The sequence below is a fragment of the Budorcas taxicolor genome, chromosome 7, assembly GCF_023091745.1.
Source record: "Budorcas taxicolor isolate Tak-1 chromosome 7, Takin1.1, whole genome shotgun sequence".
In the NCBI taxonomy this organism is placed as follows: Eukaryota; Metazoa; Chordata; class Mammalia; order Artiodactyla; family Bovidae; genus Budorcas; species Budorcas taxicolor.
In genome coordinates this window covers 25520741-25546590 of record NC_068916.1, presented here as the reverse complement: position 1 = coordinate 25546590, position 25850 = coordinate 25520741, and the positions used below count along the sequence as shown (strand labels likewise).

The 25850-nt window shown below is 41.1% G+C and overlaps 1 protein-coding gene across 1 annotated transcript in view; it reads right to left on the bottom strand.

Moving 5' to 3' along the window:
• Positions 1-23263, bottom strand: part of FBN2 (fibrillin 2) — a 224383-nt gene extending 201120 nt beyond the window's left edge. Inside the window, exons 1-5 of the mRNA XM_052644439.1 lie at positions 23010-23263; positions 22097-22179; positions 16722-16820; positions 13519-13614; positions 9189-9284 (exon numbers count right to left, since the gene is read on the bottom strand). Of these exons, the coding sequence (XP_052500399.1) occupies positions 9189-9284; positions 13519-13614; positions 16722-16820; positions 22097-22179; positions 23010-23263 (628 nt within the window). The remainder of the gene's footprint in view (positions 1-9188; positions 9285-13518; positions 13615-16721; positions 16821-22096; positions 22180-23009) is intronic.
• Positions 23264-25850: the final 2587 nt, after the last annotated feature.

Sequence of the window (25850 nt, the reverse complement as noted above, 5' to 3'; positions counted from 1 at the left end):
CACTTTCTGTTGTTACCTGATATCCAGTATCTTGAAACCCATTGTTTCATATATTTTACTCTATTTTCCAATTCTTCTCAGGCAGGAGGATCAATCTGAATCCTGTCAGTCCATCTTCGCTGGAAATAGAAGTCTCAAATTTGTTTTAAGTATTATGAGTTTTGAATGAACATTTTAGCAAATCACACACATAAAGAAATTCTGGGTACAAACATTCAGAGGTATAATCAAAAAAGTACGTATCAAAAAGATTTACCTAGGCCAAAAGAATATAAAATAACAAGCCATCTCTTTCATTCAATTGGAATCGTGTACCTATCATTCTCATGAATTGATACATTTCTTCTGTAATTTTGTGTTTCACCTGAAATAAAGTTGTGATTAAGTATGTGAGTTGTGATAGTATACCACTGTGTTCAAATCCGACTTTCTTCAATTGGTTTTCTGAATGAATTTCAGCAAATTGTTTTACCTCCTTGTGCCTCAGTTTTCTCTTCTAATATATTTTAAAATATCTTGGCGCTGGTGTAAGTATTAATTCCTCTAAAGAACTTATCACAATCCCCAATACTACATAATTTTCCATTTCAAACTAATGCTGATTTAACTTATTCAGATATAAACCATAATCTGATTGAACAGACTATGCAAAGGTGACAGATTCATAGCTATTATCCAACTGACATGCAAGCAATGAGCTCTACTGAACGATGTCTCTGCCTTCAGCCTCTCGAACTTCCATTTCTTTTTGTTTGCCACTTCAGGTTGACCTTTGCAGAGTACTTCTTTTAAATTTAGAAGTCCTTCACAATCCCTCTCCCCTGAAGAGAGGGCAGCCTCTTGACTTTGGCATTCCAGACTTCATACATTAAGGTTCAAGCCTATTTTTCCAGCCTCATCGTCTCCTCATCCCTTTCACCAGGGTCTTAGAGCCATACTGAAAAGTAAGCATCCATGAACATTCAAAGACCTCTGCTACGTCTGTGCTTTTTTTCATCCGCTTTCTTCTATGTGGAACCGCTGTGTTTATGCAATCACACATACAGTCTGCCTTTTATATACTGCACTATATGGAGCAGAGGGAACACAAAGGCTACTTAAGATAAAAAGCTTTGCTCTCAAAAAAGTCACAGCTAAGCAAGCAAGCGGGCACAACCCAAAGATGAAGGGAGCTAGTCTAAAGGAATGGGACATACAGCAGGTCTACTCAAAAGAAGAGCAGGCCTAATTATTCCAAGAAAAGTAAGGCAAGGCAGGGAGGCAGGTCAAAGAAAGCTTCACAGAAAAACAGTTTCCTGGACCGTCTGAAGACCCTCTGACCTACTCCTATTAGATTTAGCAATGGACAAGCTCACTGATTACAAGCACCTCGAGTGAAATAAACTCTACTATTTATTAGTTACACTGTGAAAGGCTTGGAACAAGACCTCGTGCATAGGGAAGGCCGAAACTAAGACTACAGAGACCAGTACAACAGTAACTACTAGTAGTAACAGGGGTATTTACAGTAGCGGTACTTCAAAACAAGATGAGCAGGGTCTGAAAATTCAACTGCCTAGCATGCAAGGCCTGGAGGAGGGCATGGCAACCCACTCCAGTATTCTTGCCTGGAGACTCCCCAGGGACAGAGGAGCCTGGCGGGCTGCAGTCCACGGGGTCGCAGAGAGTCGGACACGACTGCGTGACTAAGCACAGCCCAGCACAGCACAGCATGCAAGGCAGTGATGACAATATATGATGTTTTCCATTTGATATGTATTATTAGAAAAAAATCCACTCAAAAATTCAACCAGTGAAACTTAACACCGTCCACAACTGATGTACTCTGATCTGAGACATTCCTAGTAATGCTGGAACAATCTCCCTCATCCATAAAGACTATTTTGTCTAGGACAGCATATCATTTCTTGGCTTCATTTCTCATAATTATAGCTTATTATTTATTAAGCCCTTACTCTATGCCAGACACTGGCTAGGCACTTTATCTTTCACTTAATTCTCATCCCAGGAATGTGAGCCACTGTTAAAATATGCTGTTTATTCTGAGTCCTTACTCTTTCAATAAAAACAGCATTAAACTTTATTTGTACGACTTAAATTCCTTTATTCCATATTTGCAATTCCATTTTTAATACTGAATGGTTATCTTTTTGATAACTAGGGGGTTCATTTAAAAGAGACTAGCATCAATAATTATCATTTATTGGATACCAGGTATTATATTATTAAGTCTTAAAAATAATTCAAGGTTGAAAGAGGAGACACTTATTACACATGCAGAAACACAGATCAGAGAGGGCGATCACATCCACAAGGTCACACAGGTCTTAATATTAAGGTTCTATTTTGGCTATACACTGTGTTCCTAAAATACAGTCACTCAATAGATGTCTACCATGTGTTACACCCTCTGCCTATTAGGTAGTAGGAGCTTAACACAGCATTGCTTTTAATCTTCCCAACAACTCTATGAGGTAACTGCAGGTCCACAATCCTTTATTTGAACCCCTTGGAAACAGGTGTTATTTAAGAACTTTTAGTATTTGAAATTTTTAAAAAATATATGATGATACAACATTATGCCCTCTCCCCACACATGCACATTTCTTGCTTTTGGCTAACTCCTATGCATTCAACCTTTCACTATATGTCACTCATATGTGTGTCTGTCTGTGTGTGTGTGGCAGCTTCACCTAGTTTTCATACTAGAACTATAATGACTCTGGTCTTGATGGTGAAATAGGAAAATATTTATGAAGTTACACAAATATGAAATATTTGAATATTTTCATTTTGTGTTGCAGGTTCCTCTGCCTCTAGGTAAATACAGTGATAAATATATAAGGGCACTTAGAGATGGAATAAGTGAAAATACTCACTGACTTAACTCAAAGGAATTTTATAAATAAAGCATCAAGGACTAACAGGCTGCCAGCACAGTCAATCTAACTGCATAGATGGAAAGAGCAAGGCTTAAAGTGGACAGTGAGAAGTGGAAGGCCTGGCCTCTCCCAGATCAGATCAGTCAAGGAGCTGATCTTCTCCCAAACTCAGAGCCACTCTTTGTATAGCCTGGCACCTCTACTCTGAGTTTTAGCTTTCCATTCCCCTGTGCTACCATTCTCCGTTCTATTCTTCTTTTCCTTCCACTTTCCACTGCCTGCTTTTTTTTTCCCTTCCTCATTTTCCTTCTCTTGTGTTCTTAGTGGCATTCAAGATAAGGATGTCATCTGAGCTACTGCCAAGAAGTTAAGTTCCCACAGATCTTCTGGTATTTCTCTGATGCCCATGTAAGGCTACGTTTAGCTTAGTGAGTGCAAGGTTATAAAACGTTCAGGAGTACAGAACTCTGTGTGTGTGTGAGTGTGTGTGAGTGCAGGAGCATTTGAGTTTGACTTTTGCAGTTGGTAATGTTCTCCCTCTGTTCCTTGCAATCTCATTCTCACTAAATCCTCTGAGCCTAAGAAAGAGGGAGACCTCTTATTTCTATAAAACAACATCAGTTCAGTAACTGTGATAACTGGTATTAATTATGGAATTTAAATAACCTTATTCAGCATGCAATTCCATCATGCTATATAGCATAATATCAACATGAGCGTTAGTCTGATACTGTTTTTTTCCCATTATAATGGATTGGAGTTTTTTCTCATTCAGATTAATTGCAAGAAGACTTCTGTAATTCTCTTTTAATCAGAAACCATTTCTGAGCTCTCTCACATAAATTTGTTCCTACTCCTATTATAGTATTTTCTATGTCACATTTTACTTTAATATTTAAATAAATGATTAGGCTTATTCTTTAAATAGATAATTTGCTCCTCATAACAGGGAATATGTATTATTTGTATTTGTAACTTAAGCTTCAAGTACTTTGCCTAATACTTAATAAATACTCAATATGTGATAAATATTTACAAATAAATTTAGTTACCCTCCTGTACATCCTAACTTGTAGTTTAAAAAGGGAAAAATTCCAAAAGCACTCGGAAAAAACTATAGATATCTGTAAGATTTGGAAATGGGGAAGACTTTTTAAACATAAGGAATAAATCATAAAAAGTCTTTTTAGAAGGAAATGAACAGAACATATGAACAGTTTTTAAGTTTTCACATATTCAATGACCCAGCAATTACATTTCTAGGATAAATTCTAAGACTAAAATCAAAGATAAATACTTACCCACATAGATTTTTATCACAGCTTTGGTAATATACAAACCAACCAACCAACCAACAAAATGAAAAGAAAACTTGAAAATGACCTGAAATGTTAAACATTAATTAATAAGAAATATAACTACAGTAAGCAGCTATATCACCATAACCGAGTTTAAGGTCTGAAATCAAATTGAGATCCTCCTTCCATTCTAATATCCCCAATGCTACCAGAAGTTTGAGGCAGGCAAAATATCCTCATCTGAGCTAGAGAAAATAACTTTACAAATATCATATGGTTGTTTAGAATGTAGAAACCTAGCTCTCATTATTACAATATGCAGTGTAACTATTACAATTCACATCTAATATAATGCAGTTCATAACTTGAAAGGAGAAGCAGGATATAAGCACATTTCATTTATAGAACATGGGATATTCTTACAGTCGATTCCAGTAAGAGTGGAAAGATCCCACTCTTTGTAAGTGATGCATGTGAAGTAGAATAAAGGACTCAAAGTACAACCCGAATCTTAAAAGTAACTAATTCTGAGAGAAATCATAAATAACATTTCTTATTTCTCCTTGTTTTATTTTCTAAATTATCTTATAATGAACACATGTCACCTTTAGATAAGAATGAGACCGTGGGAGGAATTTTTTCTAAAAATACCGCCTATACATTTCTTTAAAGCATCAAGTCTACTGCAGATTTAATTCCAAAGAGAATTCCACCTTTTTCACTATACTTAAATTCCAAGACCATGGAATAAACATTGATAAATTATTTCTGAACAAATTTGAGTCTGCTCTACAGAATCCCCAGAATTCTGGAAAACCCTAATTTGTCAATCTCCACTGCTGTTCTTGGAGAATCTAGATAAGGTCTGATAAGTGGGTTTAATAACAGTCACAATTACTTTACCAACTGAAATATGGGTGGATGACCAAAAATATACAGAATAATTCAAGAGGTTATAATTAGACCTCAAGGTGTCATCACACAATACTGGGCAGTAAGTTATAATTGACGCCTTTAGGGAAGTCACCATCATCACATTCCTCCTGAATGAGGCAGTAAGAGATGCACTGTAGGTCCGTCAAATGTCCCCTTAAACAGGAGTGTAATAATGAACAATCAGGGCCCTGACAATGAAATACTGTTTCATGATGGAGGGAGGGAGCAAGCACCCTGTGACCAGAAGCATTAGAGAAGAAGTGGAGTTGACTCCTCCTGGACGTGCTTTTAGACACTGAATTCCTACGTTAACCGGATGATTTTATAACAGTTAACCTGAAAGTAAAATCCATCTATTTTACATTTTCCATAAAGACGTGAAAGTTTAGATTTTGTAAACTTAAACATTTGCAAGTTGATCTCACTTTTTCTTCCAATGCAGATTAACAAAAGGAATTTTTCTTTAAAACGTCAAAAGGTTAAAAAGTAAATTTCCAATCCTTCTCTTTAAGGCATCACTTACTGAAAGATGTACATTTTAAAGGAAATGTCACTAAGCATAAAGATATTTGAAATGTTACCAAATTTACACACTTTTCAAAAGGAGTTCATGTTTACATGCTAAAAAAAACAATTTGTAGCAGTACTTTATACTATATCAGAGACCCATACTTTGAAAGGGTCTCTGATATATTTCTAACAGATGGTCCTTATATAAGCTTCAAGGAAAATTCAATTACAAAACATGATTTCAACAATCATTCAAGGTAAAGAAGCTGAAACAGGGACCTTGAGCAGGCCACATTTATTATCAAGTAATCACTGTTTTTAGTCTAGAAATCATTCAGGTATATTCGTTTCTTGCCTGCCTGCCCCCTCCAAGTTTCTACCGACAAATAATAAAATACATTTTAAGCACTAAGAGGAAAAAACGCTGAGTCTTGATATATAATAATGATTCAATTTCTACATGTTCTCAGGTGTACATTATGTACAATATTTATTTTTTTTCAAATGCCATCTGTTTGAAAAGAGAAGGAAAAAGAATTAAGTATCTTCATGTGCCTTGGACACAGCTAAGCCGTCTGCATTTCATAATCTGCTTGAGACCACAAGAACTCTTTTTTTAATGCTAAGTATAAAAGGTCATTGTACGTATCAGCAAGAGTGAGGAGAAAACTCCAAAGAGGTTCAGCTTACCCAACATCAAGATTCAGGTTAAACACTACAATCATGCCAGTCATTAACACCACCCAGTCTCTATCTCCAGGCAGGAAACCAGTCTGCCAGAAGCCCAGATAACTGGAAAAATTGCCAGGTTTATCATACTACTGGATCCCAAGAGACCAATTTAAAGGGAAATTATGTGTTCTGCACTAAGAAAAGTATCTTTAATTTTACAAAAGTCTTTTTTTTAGGAGAACAAAGAACGTATGTTTTTAAATTTAGTATTTGAAAAACAGGGCTTCCCATGTGGCACTAGTGGTAAAGAACCCACCTACCAATGCAGGAGACATTAGAGATGTTGGTTTGATCCCTAGGCTGGGCAGATCCCCTGAAGAAGGGCATGGCGACCCACGCCAGTATTCTTGCCTGGAGAATCTCATGGACAGAGGAGCCTGGCAGGCTGCAGTCCATAGGGTCACAAAGAGTCAGACACGACTGAAGCAACTTCACACACACGCAAATTGAAAAAGACAATATGAATCTTAAATGTGAACTGGGCACACAGGACTATTCACTAACCTCAACATAAGTAAGTTCTTCTTTTTGTAGCTATTCAGACAATGTTTCTTGAGAAAAACTATGAACTCCACTCTCAGTGGGATTAGCTATCACACATTAAAAATTCAATTAAAAATATATTTTAAGAACATTAAAGTTCACAGTTGCAATCTAAGATTGGAAATTGCTAATTCCTTCTTTGAAAAAATGAAGTTTTAGAATTTTTATCTGAAGGTGAATACTTAAAAAGATTTTTAAGAAGCAAACCTACGTTAAAAAAGAAATACTTCAGGCCAATTCGTTACTTAATTTTGTAGTTCTTCTGAAAACACGCTACTGTACATGTAAAATATATTTTAATGTCTTTATTAAGTTTCCATAAATTTAGTAAGGACTAACAAACCCAATGAATGAATAACTGTTGCAGACAGAATAATGATGTAATGCCTGGAAGGCTCTTTGTCAAAAAAACTACCCAATTCCTGTGCCAATTAGGAATTGAATTTGAAATCTGCTTTAGGATGAAAGTACTGAAAAGTTTACATGATCTCCAGAAAAATGAACATGATCTCCACCAATTATAACTATGTTTGAAATTTTTAATTTTACTATTTTTCCATTCTATGGTGTTTAAATAAACATCATCTCAGAAATTTGTTTTATTCCATTCTCAACAACTTATCACTTTATGCTAACATTTCATAATTAATTTTTCTTCCCCAAATAAAAGCATCTGGTGAAGACATTTAAATTTCTCCTAAGTATAACTATAAACTCTGTCATCTGTGGAATGTACTTCGGTCCCAAGAAATTGCAATTACCCCAGAAATAATATAAATATCTTAATGTACATATACATACAAGTGTATGTTAAAAGGCTGCATACATCTTACTTTTCAAACTTTACCATATAATTCTAATTTCTCAGCTTCTTCTTGAGCTTTAACCTGAATGCCAGGATTAAGTTTTGTCAGTGTAATGGATATAATTTGAAAAACATAAGGTTTCTTTGCAACTCAAAGCCTCTGTACATACATAAACCATCACCACTATTTATCTGTAACATTTCAATGACATAACTTCATATACTCAAAGTTTCACAACAGAGAAAGCACTATACAACTTTAGATGCTATGACAAATCCTGGAAAAGTAAATTGAGCATATATGTAATTATGAAAGATTATGTAATACTGATTTTAGTTTAAGCTTATTTTACTTTTATGGTTCAGTGGTAAATAGCTGTTTATCACATTTTATAAAATTGATCTTCTTTGCAATGCCCTTTTGCAATACAGGAACATTATTAATAGTTCACTTATTGCATTAACACTGGGGATTTTCAGTACTCTACAGGTCACAAGCTTTGCTGCTATTTAAATTATGATAAACTGGTTTCAAATGGGCTTGACCAACGGTTTACACAGATAAGGTGGACAAAGATGGAAACCTACCCAGCACCCACTCCTCTACCCCTTTTCTCCTGCCCACCACAACTTCCACTGGGTTGAAACCAAACTCCCCCTTTCAGGTGGCTTTCATCATCTCCTGCTCCAAACATATGTCCTGATAAGTTTACATGGAACATATTAATACCATTCCTCTTATCAGGGATTGGTTCAAAAACTCAAGATTAAGCCGATCAGCATATGAAATAACTCTGAAGGCTATTACTGGCCCATAGTTAGAGGAGAAGTTTTCTCTCCCTAGATGTGAACAAGAAAGCACGTTGCATTAGTTACAGCTGACAGTCATTTCACAACCATACAGAACTGGTGGGCAGGGCAAAACCGACGCACAAAGGAAAGCAGGGCCAAGAGAAGTAAAACAACCGAATGAAAGCCCTGATCACGTCCTACCCGAAGCCCACCGACTCTGGACGTTTTGTTATGCAATGTAATACATTTCCTTGTCGGTTAGGCTCTTTTATTTCAGGTTTTCACTGGTCTTGCAACCAAAAACATATTACATCTTTACATCTTTTTTTTAACAGAGGCAGTGCTCCCAACAGTGACTCCTAATTTGAATTAACTCCAAATTATTAGAATTTGCCATCCAGTCACTCATTCAAAATTACCCCACAGCCATAGCACCAGAGTCGGCCTTCTAAACTGAGGTTGCTCTGGTGGAAAAAACTGAGCTGCTTCAGCTGCTATTAGCTACATCACAAAATCTGACCATGCGGGTTACAGACATAATCAAAGAATGAAAATATTGTCTCATTAGAAGAATTTTCATCGAGTAATAAAAATATTACACATATTGACAATAAGATAGATATGACTGATGCGACTTAGCAGCAGCAGCAGCAGACTGCTCCAAAGGGAGGTTCTCTTTTCTCTTCTTACCTCTTTCACACTGTGGACCAGTGAATCCATAAACACAGGCACAGCGGTTAGGTCCGATACAACGTCCACCATTCTGACATCCATTTTCACAGACAGCTGCACACAAACACAGCAAGAAGCTCATTATACAGCAAAAGTCCAAGTATAATGTAGGAGTGTAGATATGTAGTCAATAATGTATCTTACCTCTGAAACATGTCGCATCATGCATTTAAATACATATATTTCATTGTATATTGAGACTAAAACCTCCACAATTCATGTAAATCACACTGTTATGCAATCATTTGGTAAGTTTTGTTTTTTTTTCTATAAATCAGAATCACAAGAATTGGCTGACTCTGATCATACAGTCAGAATACAATGATTTAATCCTCTATTTCAGTTTTATGAACCCTACGATCTGTTTTCATAGGTAAAAGGTGATTAAAATATGAAAGAAGATTGAAGACTCTAGGGAACAGAGAGAGGGAGAAAACTCTCCACAGGGTATAATTTCACAGAAACAACTGTAAATATTTGAATATTTTGATTTCTAAAGGTATATTGCAAATGAGTAACACTTACCTAATGTAATTAATCAAAAGGAAAGGAATTTTAATACTATCAAGGTGTAAGAGATGTAAATGAAAGTCACTATCCCAGACATGCTCCCTCATTAAACATATGCTAGCCCTTAAGACATGAATGGGAATACACATCCATGACTGACCCTCAGGATCTATCCCTGGGGAGGCGGAAGGAGGGCTTCTCTCAGGGTTTTCCAAAACAGAGCTTTCAAATGCTTCTCCAGGGTGGAGAAGAGGGCTGGATAAGCCTGCAGTATGTCCTGAGAGAGCTCGCTCAGTACAGGTAAATACCAGGCTCACCTACACAGGTCAGACCAACAATGCCTCTCTTCTCACGAATTTTTTCTATTGGTGTGGAAAACACAGTTATTATTCATAAAAATTATGTTAACAGGTAACACGGCTTTCTGTTACTTGACAGGAAATAATTTTTCTTTTAATGTTTAAATTTCTCAATTTTAACACAGCAAATATCAACAGGTATAACTCATTTAAACAAAAGGTCCCTGGCATCTTCAGTAATTGAAGACAGTATCAAGAGCTTCTCTGAATAAGAAGGAGACAAGCCAATACAGCGATTGCTTCTATTCCTGCCTCACATGAGAGAGCGTGCTTCCAGCAGAGTGACTACAGGGAGGGTGTCTGTGTATTCCTTCATTTGCTATAAGATTTGATATACTGCAGATTCTCAAAATCTCCTGCAATATGTCAGAATCTTGCAGTCTTCTTCCCACTTTTTTTGGCAGGTGGAACAACACGGTGAATAGATCAATGTTCTATTGTGAATAGATGTTCTGCTGTGTTCAGCACATCTCAATCACATCATCTTTCAATGTTCAGCTTCCCTGCCTGTAAAGTAGAGCTAATAGTTTGAAGATAAAATAAAATGGTGTAGAAAACAAAACGCACAGTGGCTATGCATTAAGGTGTTCTACAATCTTAATTCCCCTTCCTTTTTATACTGAAAGGGATCTGTATGGAAAACATAACTTGCTCTATAGCAACCAAAGTTTACACTGCAGAGCAACAGCCAAAGAAGAGAAGCAGACAATACAGATAAAAGGGGACCAAAGGGGGATAAAAGAAGCGATTTCCTTCTTTTGAATGAATTACGATGAAAGTTACTTTATAAAGAAATGTTTTGGTACCATTTCAAGACAGAAACAAATGTACCGCTCAACTGGAGTTGAAAATAAACTTGTATAAGCCTAAATTTCCACCATGGAAAGAATGCTGACCACACAGGAAGAGAAAAAAAGTACTTACACCTAGTATGGGACAAAGAAAAAGGCAGGGGAGAAAAAGAAGACTATGGGAAGAAGTATGAACTGCCTACCGTGATCTGAGGAAAAGGGAGAAGCAAGCCCTATTTCAAGATGGTCACACTATGAAACAGAACCCTGATCATGACTACTGAAGCTTGAATATTATTATTCAATGAATATTTAATGAGTACCCACTCTGTGCTTGGGTATAGAACCCTGATCATGACTGCTAGTTTGAATATTTTTAGTCAGTAAATATTTTACTGAGCACCTACTCTGTGCTCAGAAATATGACAAGTGTCTGTTTTTATCAGACAGACTCCTGTACCACTCAACATAGGTACAAACAGTGTGACCTAAGTCAAATCTGAAATTATCATTACCCACTACTACACAAACACATCAGATATAAAAAAGATGCGAAACCAGACTTGTTCAGTCTCAGTCATGTTCAACTTTTCGTGACCCCGTGAACTGTGGCACACCAGGCTTCCCTGTCCTTCACTATCTCCTGGAGTTTGCTCAAATTCATGTCCACTGAGTCAGTGATGCCATCCAACCATCTATTCCTGTCGCCCCCTTCTCCTCCTGCTCTCAATCTTTCCCAGAATCTGGGTCAAAATGTTAAAAAAAAGAAAGAAAAGTCTGTTGTTTGCACACAAGACAATATAAATCTCTACTCCTGGTGCTCCCTTCTTCCTTTGTCTTCCAGGCTATCATGCTCTCCCAGTTTCCCTCCTGTCTCACTACCTACTCTTTCTCACTCTTTGCTGGTTTCTCCTTCCTCGTCTCCACCTCAAAATGCTGGGCAACAATCAGGGTTCCAGCTTCAGCCCACTTCTCTTCTCTACTTGCACCAACTTCCTACTAAAGGCCCACGATGAAAATGTTAGCCGTATCAAAATTAAATCTATATGCTCCCAAACTCGTGTCTATCTTTGACCTCTCTCCTAAGGGCTGAGCTCATAGATCTTTTCACTTAGAAGTCTAACAGACTTCTTCATCAAATCCAAAACAAAAACTCTGGACACCCCACGCTGTGAGCCCCACCCGACCCCAGTCCCACCTACTACCCACTCAGTCTTTTGTGTATCAGAAAATGGCATCACCATCCAGCCCAGAGCTCAACTCAAGTCTTCTAGTTGTCATTATGGTTCTCTGCCTTTCCTTTTAGTCTCATGCGTCACACCCATTCCATCAATACACACCTCCTTCCATATATTCCACCTTCAATGAAAGCTCAGTCTAAGCAAAAATCACATCTACAGCGTCATATACCAGATGGAGAAGGAAATGGCACCCCACTCCAGTGTTCTTGCCTGGAGAATCCCATGGACGGAGAAGCCTGGTAGGCTGCAGTCCATGGAGTTGCTAAGAGTCGGACACAAATGAGTGACTTCACTTTCACTTTTTACTTTCATGCACTGGAGAAGGAAATGGCAACCCACTCCAGGGTTCTTGCCTGGAGAATCCCAGGGATGGCGGAGCCTGGTGGGCTGCACAGAGTCAGACACGACTGAAGTGACTTAGCAGCAGCAGCAGCATCTACCAGAATCAATAGTCTAGCCTCCTAACTGGCCCTTTTATTTTTTTTCTTGCCCTTTCTACAATCCAGTTTCAAGATAGCAGCCAAAGTGGTTCTTTTTAAATGTTAATCAGGCTGTCTCACTCTACTGCTTTAACTGTACCAATAGCATCACATAATATTTAGAGTATTGTCCAAATTTCTTTCCTTGGTTTATAAGGCCTGACTGACACCTCTGTCTCTGAACTCATGTATTTATTGAAAAATCATTTCATAGCCCTTTACTGTGGTACTACAAGAGATTTGAGTAATAAAATATAATTCAGCAAAGGACAATTTATAAGCTTGGCTCTCCAGCTTTAAATTTGGGATATCCTAAAGAGAGAGAGAGATCACAGCAAACATTACCATTTTTTCAGAAAGGCATCCATGTTTTATGGAACTAGATAAATGAAAATCAACTAAATATTTAATTGTAATATATGTCAAATTTGATAAAGTCCTAGTGGTACTCAACAACATCAATAAAACAAAAATTTTTTAAGGGCTGGAAAAAATTATCTATTCAGCTGTAAGGTATGTCTTTTCTACATAAAACTATTTTTTAAAGGATCACACACTTTGCTGCTAAGTCACATCAGTCGTGTCCGACTCTATGCAACCCCATAGACGGCAGCCCGCCAGGCTTACCCGTCCCTAGGATTCTCCAGGCAAGAACACTGGAGTGGGTTGCCATTTCCTTCTCCAATGCATGAAAGTAAAAAGTGAAAGTGAAGTCGCTCGGTCATGTCCGACTCTTCGCGACCCCATGGACTGCAGCCTACCAGGCTCCTCCGTCCATGGATTTTCCAGGCAAGAGTACTGGAGTGGGGTGTCATTAATCATTTACAAGACCTTAATTATGACTCGGTATGAAACACCCACTCAATCAAATTATTTGAATAAATCGAGTTTATTCTAATGTTGCTTACGTTGTCCACAGTAAGTTCCAATATATCCCTTCTGGCACTGGCAATGGTCATCTGCACAGGTCCCACCATTCATGCACCTAACGCTGCACTGCTGAACTGCAAAGAACAAAAAAAACATAAAATTATCAATCACCAAAACTACAGTATCTGTGAGAGTTATAAAACTATAATCAATGCCCAATTAATGACAAGTGTACTCTATAGAAGTAAATGCTATGACCCAAGCATACATTTATTTATTTGTAAGTACACAGATGAGCATATCTGTGACAACATGTTATTTAGTATGTATTTAAAATCTACTACACTTTTAATGTTAAAGAAAGAAAATCGAAGGTGACTAGAAGTGTAAGTTCTAGGGTGCAGGAGGCACTCAAGTACCCATTCAGAATGCCGTGGCCGAGTGCCGGGCACTGCCATCCATCCAGTGCTTAAACAATTGCTTCTCTTTCTCTCAAGTCAAGTCTTTTAACAAGGTCTGTAGGTTCCACTGCAAAATATATGTCAAATCCTTCTCCTTTCTGTTGCCACTGATATTGTGTGGTTCAGCTACACTCATCTCTTACTTGGATTGTTGCAGCCACCTCCTGATGAGTTCCCTAGCTTCTACTCTTGCCCTTTTCAAATTCCTTCTCTGCAAAGCAACTACAGTCATCTTGTAATAATACAAATAGCACTGCTTCCCTGTCTTATTTAACCCTTTCAATGTCGCATTTGGGATATAACTCAAATCCTTCCATGACCGAGGCGGCTATGTATTATCTATCTGGATTTGCCTGCTTCTCTAAGATCTTCTCTTCCCAACCTGCCTCTTTGTCATCGCATGAACCTTTTAGTTTCTCAAGGGGAGGAAAGATGTTTTGATTTGCTACTTCCTCTCCCTGTGAGGATCCCTCCCTGGTTCATCCTAGTCCTTCCAAACTCAGCTTCAATGTCCCGTCGCATCAGCACGATCTTGTCTATCTCTTGTGTCTATGTTCTTCCTTGGTTCCAGGCTGCTCTTCACAGCCAAGTTTCCTTCCAAGAACTAACCACAATCTAGAATGACACTGTGGTGTTGGTTTACTTGTGTTTTGCCTGTCTCTCTACAGGAATGTAAGCTCCGTGACAGTGAATACCAAGCCCATCGGGATAGCAAGGCATTGAGTTTAGTGCTACTTGCTGGGACCACGGCAACTGTGGAAGAAACGGACTGTTTGTTATCAGTCACGGATCAAGAGTCTCATGCCACAGATTTGGATGCTTACTACTCGTTCAAGTGGAGATGTCCAGTAAGGAAATGGGGCACGTGAATATGAAGCCCAGTGGACGCATCTACTTTAGAGATAATCATTATGAGTTAGCAACATATTGGTTACTGCTTGCCCAGTCACTCAGTCATGTACGACTCTTTGTGACCCTGTGGACAGAGGACCTGCCAGGCTCCTCTGTCCATGAGGATTCTCCAGGCAAGAATACTGGAGTGGGCTGGCATTTCCTTCTGCAGGTATCTTCCTCACCCAAGGGTCGAACCCAAGTCTCTTGCATCTCCTGCACTGGCAGGTGGGTTACCACTGCACCACCTGGGAAGGCCCATACTGGTAGTAGTTGAAGACATATATGTAAATGAGTTCACCTAGGGAGGACAGAACTTTGGGGAATACTTAACTGTGAATGTAAGGCTAATAAAGGGGATACAGAAAGGACACTAAGAAAAAATGATCAAGCAAAGGAGTGTTGGGAGCCATTACTTTCATATAAGAGAAGGGAAGAAAGAGTATTTCAAGAAGACAGTGATTAACGGTGCTAAATGCTTTGCGAAGTTGGAGCACCATGAGGACTAGAGAGGAGAAAGAAGTTTCTGGTGGAAAAGTAGCCAGTATTACTCAAGGCCAAATGATTCAGGGATTCTCCTATTAAATTGTATACCACAAATTGAAGGTCAACCAAGGGTTCTTCAGCTGTCCTACTAGAGGAATTAAAAAACTGAATTGTAAAAACGTTTCTCTAGGACTGGTGTTTTGCTGAGGGTGCATTTGAGAAAACTAAGAAAAGAGCTAACAGTGAAGATATGGGGAATGGTATCTTCTAGGCAGTCAGACGGAAGGACAGGAAAGTAGTGGAGGAAACGGTATTCAGGGTGGTCAAGAAAGTCTTGAGGAATTCTACATAATGGGTTGTGAAAGGTTTAGACAATTACATGATATTTTGAAAGAAAATGAAGCTAGAGCATTAATCAGAAGTTGCATCATGAGACAATGACGTCCGTTGTATGAATCTTGAATCTCATATTCCTCAGACAGATTATCTATTACTTTTACTTAAGAAAAATTTATAGAAAGAATTGTTAAAAATATAACAACTTCATATTGTTTGAGGCAGATAAAGATTTATTAATTACTGAGCAATTACATAAATAATAACTGCTTCTACTTGGCTATAAAACATTACCTTAAATACTGTCCTAAAAGATTAATTTTGGACCTTAAAGACCCAACAATTCCTCCTTAGGTCATGTAAAGCACGATTTTAGTCCACTGTTACAGAGATCTCACAGAGCTATTGTCTGTGTAAAGCAAAATAAGTTAATGTATGTCAAACACCTGGTCAGTACACAATGAGTATTTGCTGTCATCTCAGTGCTCTTCTCTTTCCCCTTTAGTTAACCCACAAAATAGTATATGAGACACAGGAGTTAAGCAAAGGCAATAAATAAAGCTGAGGATTTGAGTCTACAGACTTGGGCATCAGAATCCCTGGATTCAAATCTATTTTACTTTGGGTGAGTTAACACTTATGTGTGCCTCAATCTCCTTCTCTGAAAATAGGGTAATAATAGTATCTCATTGTATTCATGTGAGGCTTAATTAAATACAATGATATAGTCAAACACTTAGCACCTATAACAAGTACCGGTAAAAACACAGTAAATTCCAGCTATTACAAAGAATTACTTCTCACTAAATCCAGGCTCTTTTACTCAGTAGACGCATATCTTCTGGACCAGTACGAAATCATTTTTCTTCATCACCACCCCAGTAGCCCCTAGTTGTTGGTGGGAACAGCTAAGCCACCAAAAATTTTTACTCCAAAGATTAGTACTGACCTAGTTAGCACAGAAAATAATCATGGGTCCACAGCCTCATTGAAAAGGACATTTACCATTTATTCAAAAGATAATTTACAGATAATGCAGTAAATAGAGTCACATATGAAAAACGTACTTGACTTTGATCCACAGGTTGGTGATATTTGGCCGCTGGAACAAGTACACATGTTAGGACGTGAACAAAATCCATCTCCGCAACTATTTCTACAAATTGCTGTGGAAAGCACAACAGGGAAGTGTGTGAACAATAAGGTAATAAACCACTGACTACAAACCAAGGAAGCGATAGTCAAAAACAATAAAGCTGAAAAACTAAGATATAAAAATGCGTGCTATATATAATGCCTAATTGCAGATATGCAATAAAAGTACCTATTGTAGACAAGTGAATGAGTCTCTTAAGTATCCTTATGATAAAGTGCACATAAATGAAACTATTTTAATTTCCATAATCTTAATTGTTCAACTCTTTATCAGTATGGGTCATCTTTTCCATTCAAGGCAGAGGCTTATATTCAGAATTCACCATGAGAAGACAGTCTTGATCCTAGGAAGTGAGGAGAGTTGAGGAAACCCAGAGGTCCTGTGTACCCTCAGAAAGTACAGCCCACTATGTAAAGGACCTTCACAGGAGACAGAAAAAGTGAAATTGGCTGAGCTGGAGACTCTGCACTCTAACGACTTGGCCAAGCCCCAGGGGTTCCATACACATTCCTTCCCGGCTGGTATCTGACCTGCCCCATCATCAATCTTTGTTCCCCTTAATAATTCTCTTTCTCCTTCCTCCAGCCCTTCTTCTCCTGTATTACCTCCACAACCTAGCCTATTCCTGCTGCTCAGAAAAGCTGCCGAGACATTTTGATGAAGGGAGACTCAAAGCCTCCTGCAGCTGTGACCTCGAAGGTATGAGAGTCATCAGAGCAAAGAATGTTAGGCTCACTGACACAGCACATACCACAGATCCTCAAAATCAGTAGCCTTCAAATGGGAAGTCTCTCCCATACAGAGTCAGTTTCATTTAGGAGCTGATTTATCACTATGCCCACAACTGAATTCTCTCTCTGCAAAGCATTAGGCAAGTGTTTTAATGCTCCATTAATGCTCCATGAGTGGATGGATGAAGACAGGAAGAGGAGAGTATGGGAATGTCCTGAAACTAGCTGTACATATGTATGTAAATGTGTGTACCTAGCTTCTGCTAGTGAGGAGTCTCACAATTTTCCAAGAGATATGAGACCACCTCAGTACATAAAGGGTGTGTTTTATAGAAGTAAACTAACTCAATAATTGTTTTGCTTCTCCAAATTGCCTTTGACACCCACATAATACAGCCTGCATCTCCATTAGTACAATGAGGATGTCACAGATCACAGTGTAAAAGTAAAAAACGATTTTAGGCATGAACATGGCTCCTGCCATGGAGTTGACTATTCTTAAAATGTACTGGAGTTTTTGATCACCAATAACTTTCCAATGACAAAAGCTTATTAAAATACTGTTTTATCTCAAAGCCCCCTCATTCTCAGCAAGGAGAGATTTAATTTTGTTGTTGTTCAGTTGCTAAGTCGTGTCCGACTCTTTGCGATGCCATGGACTACAGCATGCCAGTCTTCCCTATCCTTCACCATCTCTCAGAGTTTGCTCAAAAGACATTTAGTTTAGGCTTAGGTTATATACCAAGTGCCCCTTCCTGGGTCCTAAACCCAAAGAAGGTCTGATGGACTGGAGACTGGTCATCTTCAGACAGATCCCCATCATGGCCGCAGGTCTACCCTCTACATCTGTGAACCCGTGAAAAGCTGAATGCTTAGGCTCTTTCTCTTCACACTCATATCAAACTATAGTATATCTCATCTAAGTATTTGTCCCTACCACAATTGGGGGGAAAAATGAGCCCCAGAAATACCAGAGAGGGATGTAGAGAGGACCTGGATGTTGGGATTTCAGTGATACTGGAAAGAAGACTCAAGTCGAAAGTGGATAGTAAATGAATGGTGCTATGCAACAGGTCTAAGGTTGAGCTCCTGCTCTGCCACTGACCCACTGCAAACCTGGAGAAAACCCACAGCTTCTCTGGGTTTAGTGTGCTCATTGGTAAAATAAAACAAAGGGATTATATTGGAATGTTCTGATGTCTCTTCAGGTCTCAGATGGCATGGTTCTGGGCCAACCCCTTCCCACTGTTTTTCCACTGATCAACATGCTCTTCCTAGCATAATTTCACAACAACAACAACGAAAAATGAATAAGCAAACTTTTCCATTGCTTCATGTCCTAACAAGAGTTTTTTTAAAAAAAAATGGAAACTAAGTCAATGTCATCATTTTGGAATCAAATATTTGGAAGTTTGGAAGTACTTCAGTGATTTCCACAGGCCATAATTAAGAACAATAACAACAAAACACCGACTCAACTCAAAATGCATTAGGTTTCCAGTAGTTTAAGAAATATACTTTTATCTTAATATCTTCTCATGAAGCCTGGTCAAGACCAACCAGAATAAAATTCTAGAAGTTGATCATTTTAGTATTTTTCTATAAAGAAAAAATGTTGATGTACAAATATATGAGGAAATTAATCTTTGGTCCTCCTTTTCTATTTGTGTTTTACTTATTCTCTTTTTGTAAGTCCCGTCAGAGCTTTTTTACTGCTAAATGGTGGAAAGTCAATAAATATAATAAATAAAGTCATGGAATGAAAATTCTTTTTTTTAACCGAAGTCTAATTGATTACCAACATTACACTAGTTTCAGGCGTATAGCACAGTGGTTCAGTATTTTTGCAGATTATACTCCATTATCCATTATGTCATTACAAGATAATGACTAAGATTCCCTTTGCTGTATAATATATCCTTGTTTTCTATTTCACACATAATAGTTTGTATGTGCTAATCCCATACACTTAATTTGCCCCTTCCCCTCATCTCCCCTTTGTAACCACTGTGCTATATGTGCGTGCATGCTCATTGCCCAGCTCTGCAACCCTATGGACTATAGCCCTCCAGGCTCTGCTGTTCATGGGATTTTCCAGGCAAGAATATTGGAGTGGGTTGCCATTTCCTACTCCAGGGGATCTTCCCTATCCAGGGATCGAATCTGCATCTCCTGCACTGCAGGCAGATTTTTTTCACCACTGAGTTACCAGGGAAGCCAACCATGTTTTCTGTATCTGTAAGTCTGTTTTTTATTTTGCACATACATTTATTTGCATTAATTTTTCTATTCCACACAGAAGTGATATAATAGAGTATTTGTCTTTTTATGTCTGACATTTCACAAAGCGTAATATTCTGTAGGCCCATTCACATTGCTGCAAATGGCAGAATTTCGTGGAATGAAAATTCCTAATTTTGACTGTTTTCAATTCAGTTATTATCTCTATATACTTTAGTTTTCAATATGAAAATAATTGAACTACTGAATTCAATGCAAAATACTATGCTAAAATTTAGATGAGACCCACCCAAGAGATTATAAGTGCATTATATTCTCCCTCTCTTTTGCACACTGTTTTAGTCTTGGGTATTTGAATTACCATTTAAATGTGTTAATAAATATTTTTGTAGCTATCTCTTGACATAAGTACTATAAATGTTTCTTGGAGATATTAAGATCATTTCAAAGTTATGTTTTTATAGAGTTATGGTACTTGTACATTCCAATGTACTTCAAAAGCATCCAAATACCATAAGTTGTAGAAATGAGGGCTACAATATTCACTGTTACTTTGAGATTTCCAAAGCTGATCTTCTAAACAGTTAGAGGGCACAATGTTACTCAAAGACCAAAAGTATTTAAAGCTGACACTCAGAGGAATATATATATATACACACATACATATTTTTTTCCTACTGCAAATATTCTAGAAGGCTCTGTTCTCTGGAATTCCCATTCCACACTGATCCAATAAAATCTGACTTTACAGATTTTCAACACGTACCATAAACCAATCCTTTCTCCTCGGCTGCTCTCCAACTCAATAATGGCAGCCACATTCATTACATTCAGTGAGTCAGACTTTCCGCAGTGCCTAAGTCACTCCCAGCTAGCATGGCAGGTGTGTGGTGAGTGACGTTAGCTGTTTTCAGGATTCTAGGAGCCACATAAGTTTAAAGCAGGCACAGTAACGCCCTACTGATCTGAAAAAGTAAAAGCACCCTCCACAAATGCTTCCCATATATGACTTCTGTGCTGGAGGGAAAAGAATCCAATACCCTCCTATTCCTTTTAATAAAAGGAAAGGCTTATAATCAGAGGGTTTATTTAATATATTTATGAATCACTCCAAAGAACACAGTTGTGACTTCCTATTTTTGCCTCATTACTGGATATTGTGAGACTTTTAGGGTAGAAAAAACAAGATGCTAATATTCACAACACTTAAGATGTCATGCCTTTTAAAAAAACTGGACAGAAATAACATTAAGGGTCTATCTGAACCCACAAAACCAATAACTATAGAGTCAGAGATGCCACTACATCCTTATTATCCCTTGGTTAGTGCGGCTTGCCCTTTTTCTCTGTTCATATGGCATCATTATCTTCTCCCTGGAAAACATCGAGGTCAATCTAAAGTCAAGATTGGCTCTAAATAAACGTGCTGTCTACCATACCTGGCTCTCCTCCCAACAAGACAAATGTGGCTGTGCTACATAAATACACAAGAAAAGGCCAGTCACACTTTAACTCACAATTTCACAGGCATGTGAAATAAAACATCCCATAGTCCACCACAGTGAAGCTGCTAACTAATCACTTCTCCAATTAAAACACGGAGAACTGGTTACACACTTTGGAAACGGAATAAAATAATCAAAACGTCAAAGGTGAGATACGCAAAACTTCTGAAGTTCTAAGGCTCACACTTTGGAAAGCTACTGTACTTTATGAGATCTGGGGTCTGGAAATCCTAAATGTAAATGTCTTAAAAGTCAAGCTATGTGGAAGAGTTCTCTCTTTAAAACTTCTGTTAACCTGGGTCAACGCCAAATCTCTGAGAGGGCTCCTTTCCTATCTATGTTATGTGGCTGCTGAGATGAAACCAGAGATAATAAAGTGGTTTTGTACCAAGGCCTAAGAAAGCCTTATCTTCAGAAGGTCTAAACCTCCTGCAGAGTCAAAAGGCAGATCGTTTACAAAATCACCTTGTGGTCTTATCTGAGAACTTTCAGGAAAAAGTGGTTTGGGGTTATCTGGGGAATTGCTGTGCTCTCCGTTGAGTTTGTATTAATAGACATAGAAAGATAAAACTTTCAAGTTATCTCTGAAACCTTTATCATTATTGCCCTTCAACATCTAGAAGTGAAGTCTAAACTGATGCAAACCGGCTGCTTCTTCCCCACCATTCAAATGGGGTCACCCCTAATCATTACTAGTGGCCACCGGATTAGAAACGCAACTGTGTGTCCAAACCACAGAATGCAAAAGGCCCTCCCTGGGATAGGGCCGAGCGGGCAGCCCCGAGCTGCGATCCCAGCCTAGCACTCACGGACAATGCACTGGTTTCCTCCAGGGAGCGTCTTCCATCCGGGGCAGCAGTAGGAGTGAAACCTGGATCCGCACACGTTGGGCCTGAGAGAGACAAGTGAAGTCACACACACTTAGAGAGGCATGTGGTAATACATTAGAGGTTTTCCTAAGCTTTCAGGACGACCAAGACTACACGTCAAACTCCTGGGGCTTGGGGCTCAGACGTGGAAGTAAATGGGCTAGACACTGAAATAGGGAAGGATCAGAAACGTCTAAACACTGCCTTTCATCTACCCTCTGTTGCTGCTCTTTAAAAAGAGCGAAAAGAAACAGGGAAACATATAATTTGCTACCATTCTAGCCTCCGGATGTAGAGAACAAAGGGAACACTCCATTTCAAAAATCCTTGCCCCCGTCCCCAAATCCATCCCTCCTTGATCCGACTGTTACTTTGGCCCCGACGTGTCAAGGATGGCGTGTCAGAAGGTGGAGCGCTGGGCCTGATGATTAGATGGAGCTGTAAGTAAGCCCCGCACACGTCCTCAAACAAAAGGCTCGGAGCTGCGCCCCCGACGGTGGGGAGCAGGCAGGCTCTACCGGCCCCCGCGCGGCGCGGGGCGGACTTAGGCGCGCCTTCCGCCAGACATTCGGGACTTGTTCCCGCACAGCTGGCTCCGCAGGCGCTCAGCGATCCTCACCCAGAGGCCTCCAACTCACCCGCAGACAAACCCCCGAGGGAGGGCTTTTTTTTTTTTTTTTTTTTTTTTGCCGGCAGGAAGAAGAGGAGGAGGCGCTTCTTGGGCTCTTCGGGGTCTACTGGTGGAAGGGGGCCCCGGCTCTAGCCACAGAACTAGGTTCTGGGAGGGAGTGGGATGGAAAGCTGCCAAGCCGAGGTTCCCCTCCACCCGCCCCCGCTTCGCCTGTCCACCTACCCTCGGAGCACGTCCTGTTGTCCTCGCCTGCGGACACGGCTAGCCGCCGCGACGCCCTCCTCCCGGTACTCGGGCACCGCGAACCCGCCTTCAGAGCCCGCCGCTGCGGGCCGGACCTGTTGCGGTGGCGGCTGGGGCCGGGGCGCCTTGGGCGGCGGGGGCTGGGGCTGGCCGGCCGTGCACTGCGCCCAAAGCGCCACGCAGCCCAGCCACACGAAGTAGGGCTGGGGACACAGCCGCCGCCGTCTCCCCATCGCGCGCGCTACGGGCGCGCGGACCTTGGTCCGCTGAGAGGGAGCGCTCAAAGACAAAATCTGCGCGGCCCGAAAAAAGTCAGGTCTAACAAGCCCTTCGTCGGCCCCGGAGACTCGCGTTGTGTTCGGGCTCCCTGCTCTAGCGGGAGCCCGGGACCCAGCGCCGGCCCCCTGGCTGCCAGCGGGGTGCGAGTTCTAGCGCAGCGGGCGGCGAGGCGCGGCGGCAGAGCGGCCGGCAGCCCCGCGCGGTCCACGTTGCATCCCCCGGGCCGCTGCCCCGAGCGACTCCAGGACCGCCAGCGGGTGGGGGCGGGAAATTACAAAAGTAACCCGAGCAGCCGCGGCGTAAAGTTACAAAGAAAGAGGACCTCAAAGGGAAAAAAAAAAGGCCTGAACGCAGCGACTCTGCGGATTCCCGTGCGCTCCGGGCACAGATCTTGGAAGCTGCAAAAGTCACCAGAAAGAAGCCGGAAAGCAAACAAAAGTCGCTCCCCCCTGTCCCCCAAACAAGAGGAAGGTCCTCTCGGGGCTCTCCCGGAGGCCCCCGGGACAGCGACGCGCCGGCGGCGGCTAAAGAGCCGGGCGGAGGTGCGCGGGGCCGGGGCGAGCCGCCGGTGTGAGGGAGAGCAGGAGACTGGACGCCGGGGAAGATGCAGCGGGCGAGGGCGCGGCGCGGGGGTTTTGAGGCCCGGCAGGGCGCTGGGCGGGCCGGCGGGCGGCGGCTGTCAGTGGGGGCTGGAGCGCCGCCGTCCACACGTGGGGCGCAGCCCTGACCGAGGGGCTGGCGCAGAGTGGGCGGAGACAGAGTAAGGGGGCGACCGGGTGGGGAGGAACAAGGGGAGCCAGGGGCTGGGGGAGGGGAAGAGGGAGGAAGGGAGAAGGGAGGGGAGAGGACTGAGATTGGGGAGAGGGAGTGGGGGGTGAGCCGGAGAGGCAGGTCAGGGTTTGGAAAGGGGGCTTGGGTGCGAGAGGAAATGAGCGGGGGATGGGGGCGAGGTTAGGGCGAGGAGAGAAGTGGGAAAGGGGAGGGAGGGCTGGGGGGCCCGGGAGGAGGGGGCGAGGCGCTAGTCGGCTTTGCTTCCCGTCCCCCTCAATTGGCCGCTAGCTCTGTTTTGACTGCCTGTACAAAGCGAGCAGACGACGGGGGAGGGGGCGGTTAGGGACCGGATTTGGGAAAGAAGGCAGCCCCTTCCCTCCTCCTCCGCCCTCGCCGGGCCACGGACCAGGGACGAGGGTCTCTAAATGCGCCTGGCTTGGCTAGACCCGCAGCTGAACTTCCCCGCCGGGCAGAGGCCACTAGGTTGAGGATGAGAACGGCTTCTCCTTTAGGGACCCGGACCCAGGCCCGGAGTTGAAGGAGTCTCAGTCAAGCAGGAATAGACTGGCGCGGGAGTTGGCTGCAACCTCAATCCGAGGAGGAGGCCGAGCTCTCCCCATCGCCCTCCTACCCCCACCTCCCCACCGGGAGCGGCGTCAGTCTGCGGAACCCGCAGAGGGGCTGGGCGTTTCCGGATTGAAAGGCGCCCTCCGCCTCCAAGAGGGAGCTCGAGCTGCCGCGGGGGACCTCGGCAGCTTGCAGGCGCCGCGGTCCTGGGGAGTCCGTGCCGGGGGTGTGCTCCGGGTTGAGCCCTGCCAGGACTCTGCGCGAGTTTGCAGCCAGAGACAAGTTAGAGCCCCTGAAATGTGTTTAGGGGGAACAGGCATGGTGGGTAAATGAGTCTTGGGGCATATCCCTGGTTCCCGGTTTGGACTCTTGATTAATGATTAAACTCTAACAATTGATGCATCCAGACTGGCTGGTCACTTGCCCGCTGGACCTGTAGACCTGCCTCTATGCTCACCTGATTTTGGGGTCTTCCTTTGTGTCTCTGCTTTCATGATATTTATGTGACGCTCCAGTCGTCTGTCAGCATTTCATAATTAAAAATCAAACATCCCTGAAAACTGGGACTGGCCCTCCAAGTATGGTTTAGGAAACAGTACGAGAGAGCAAAGTCTGGATTAGTCAGGCCTAGAGAAACTTACTTTAAAGATTTTTGTACCTAAAATTTTTTTTCTGGCCCAAATTGCCCAGAAATTTGGCAGCCAAAATTCTCTGAGAATTGGCATAACCCCTTCCTTTTTCCCCCCAATATAGTCAGGCGAAGAGTTTTAAGGTAGTATCCCTTCTTACAGTGTTCTCATAAGGCATAAGAAAAAGTAGACGCAACACCAATCTATTCAAATCAAAAGAACTTAAAGACAGCAATAGAGGATTCATCATGCGCTGTCCTTCAAACAAATTCATTTTAACTAAAAGAACTAAATAAAGTATCTCTTGGGTTATAGCAGTTTTAATCATACTTCCTAAACATTCAATCCTGTTAAATGGGTTTCTACTTAATACTTACATAGTTCTGTGGTTTATTTGTGTCTATCATATCAAATCCAAATGTTCTAAAATTGCATATGCATTTATCCTTAGACTTGCCAATTCCACATTTAGAAATGTATTTAAAAGATAAACGTGCAAAAAATGAAATGGTGAATGCTGTAGTCTGCTCATTGAAACACTATTTATAATGGCAAAAGATTAGAAATACAAAGT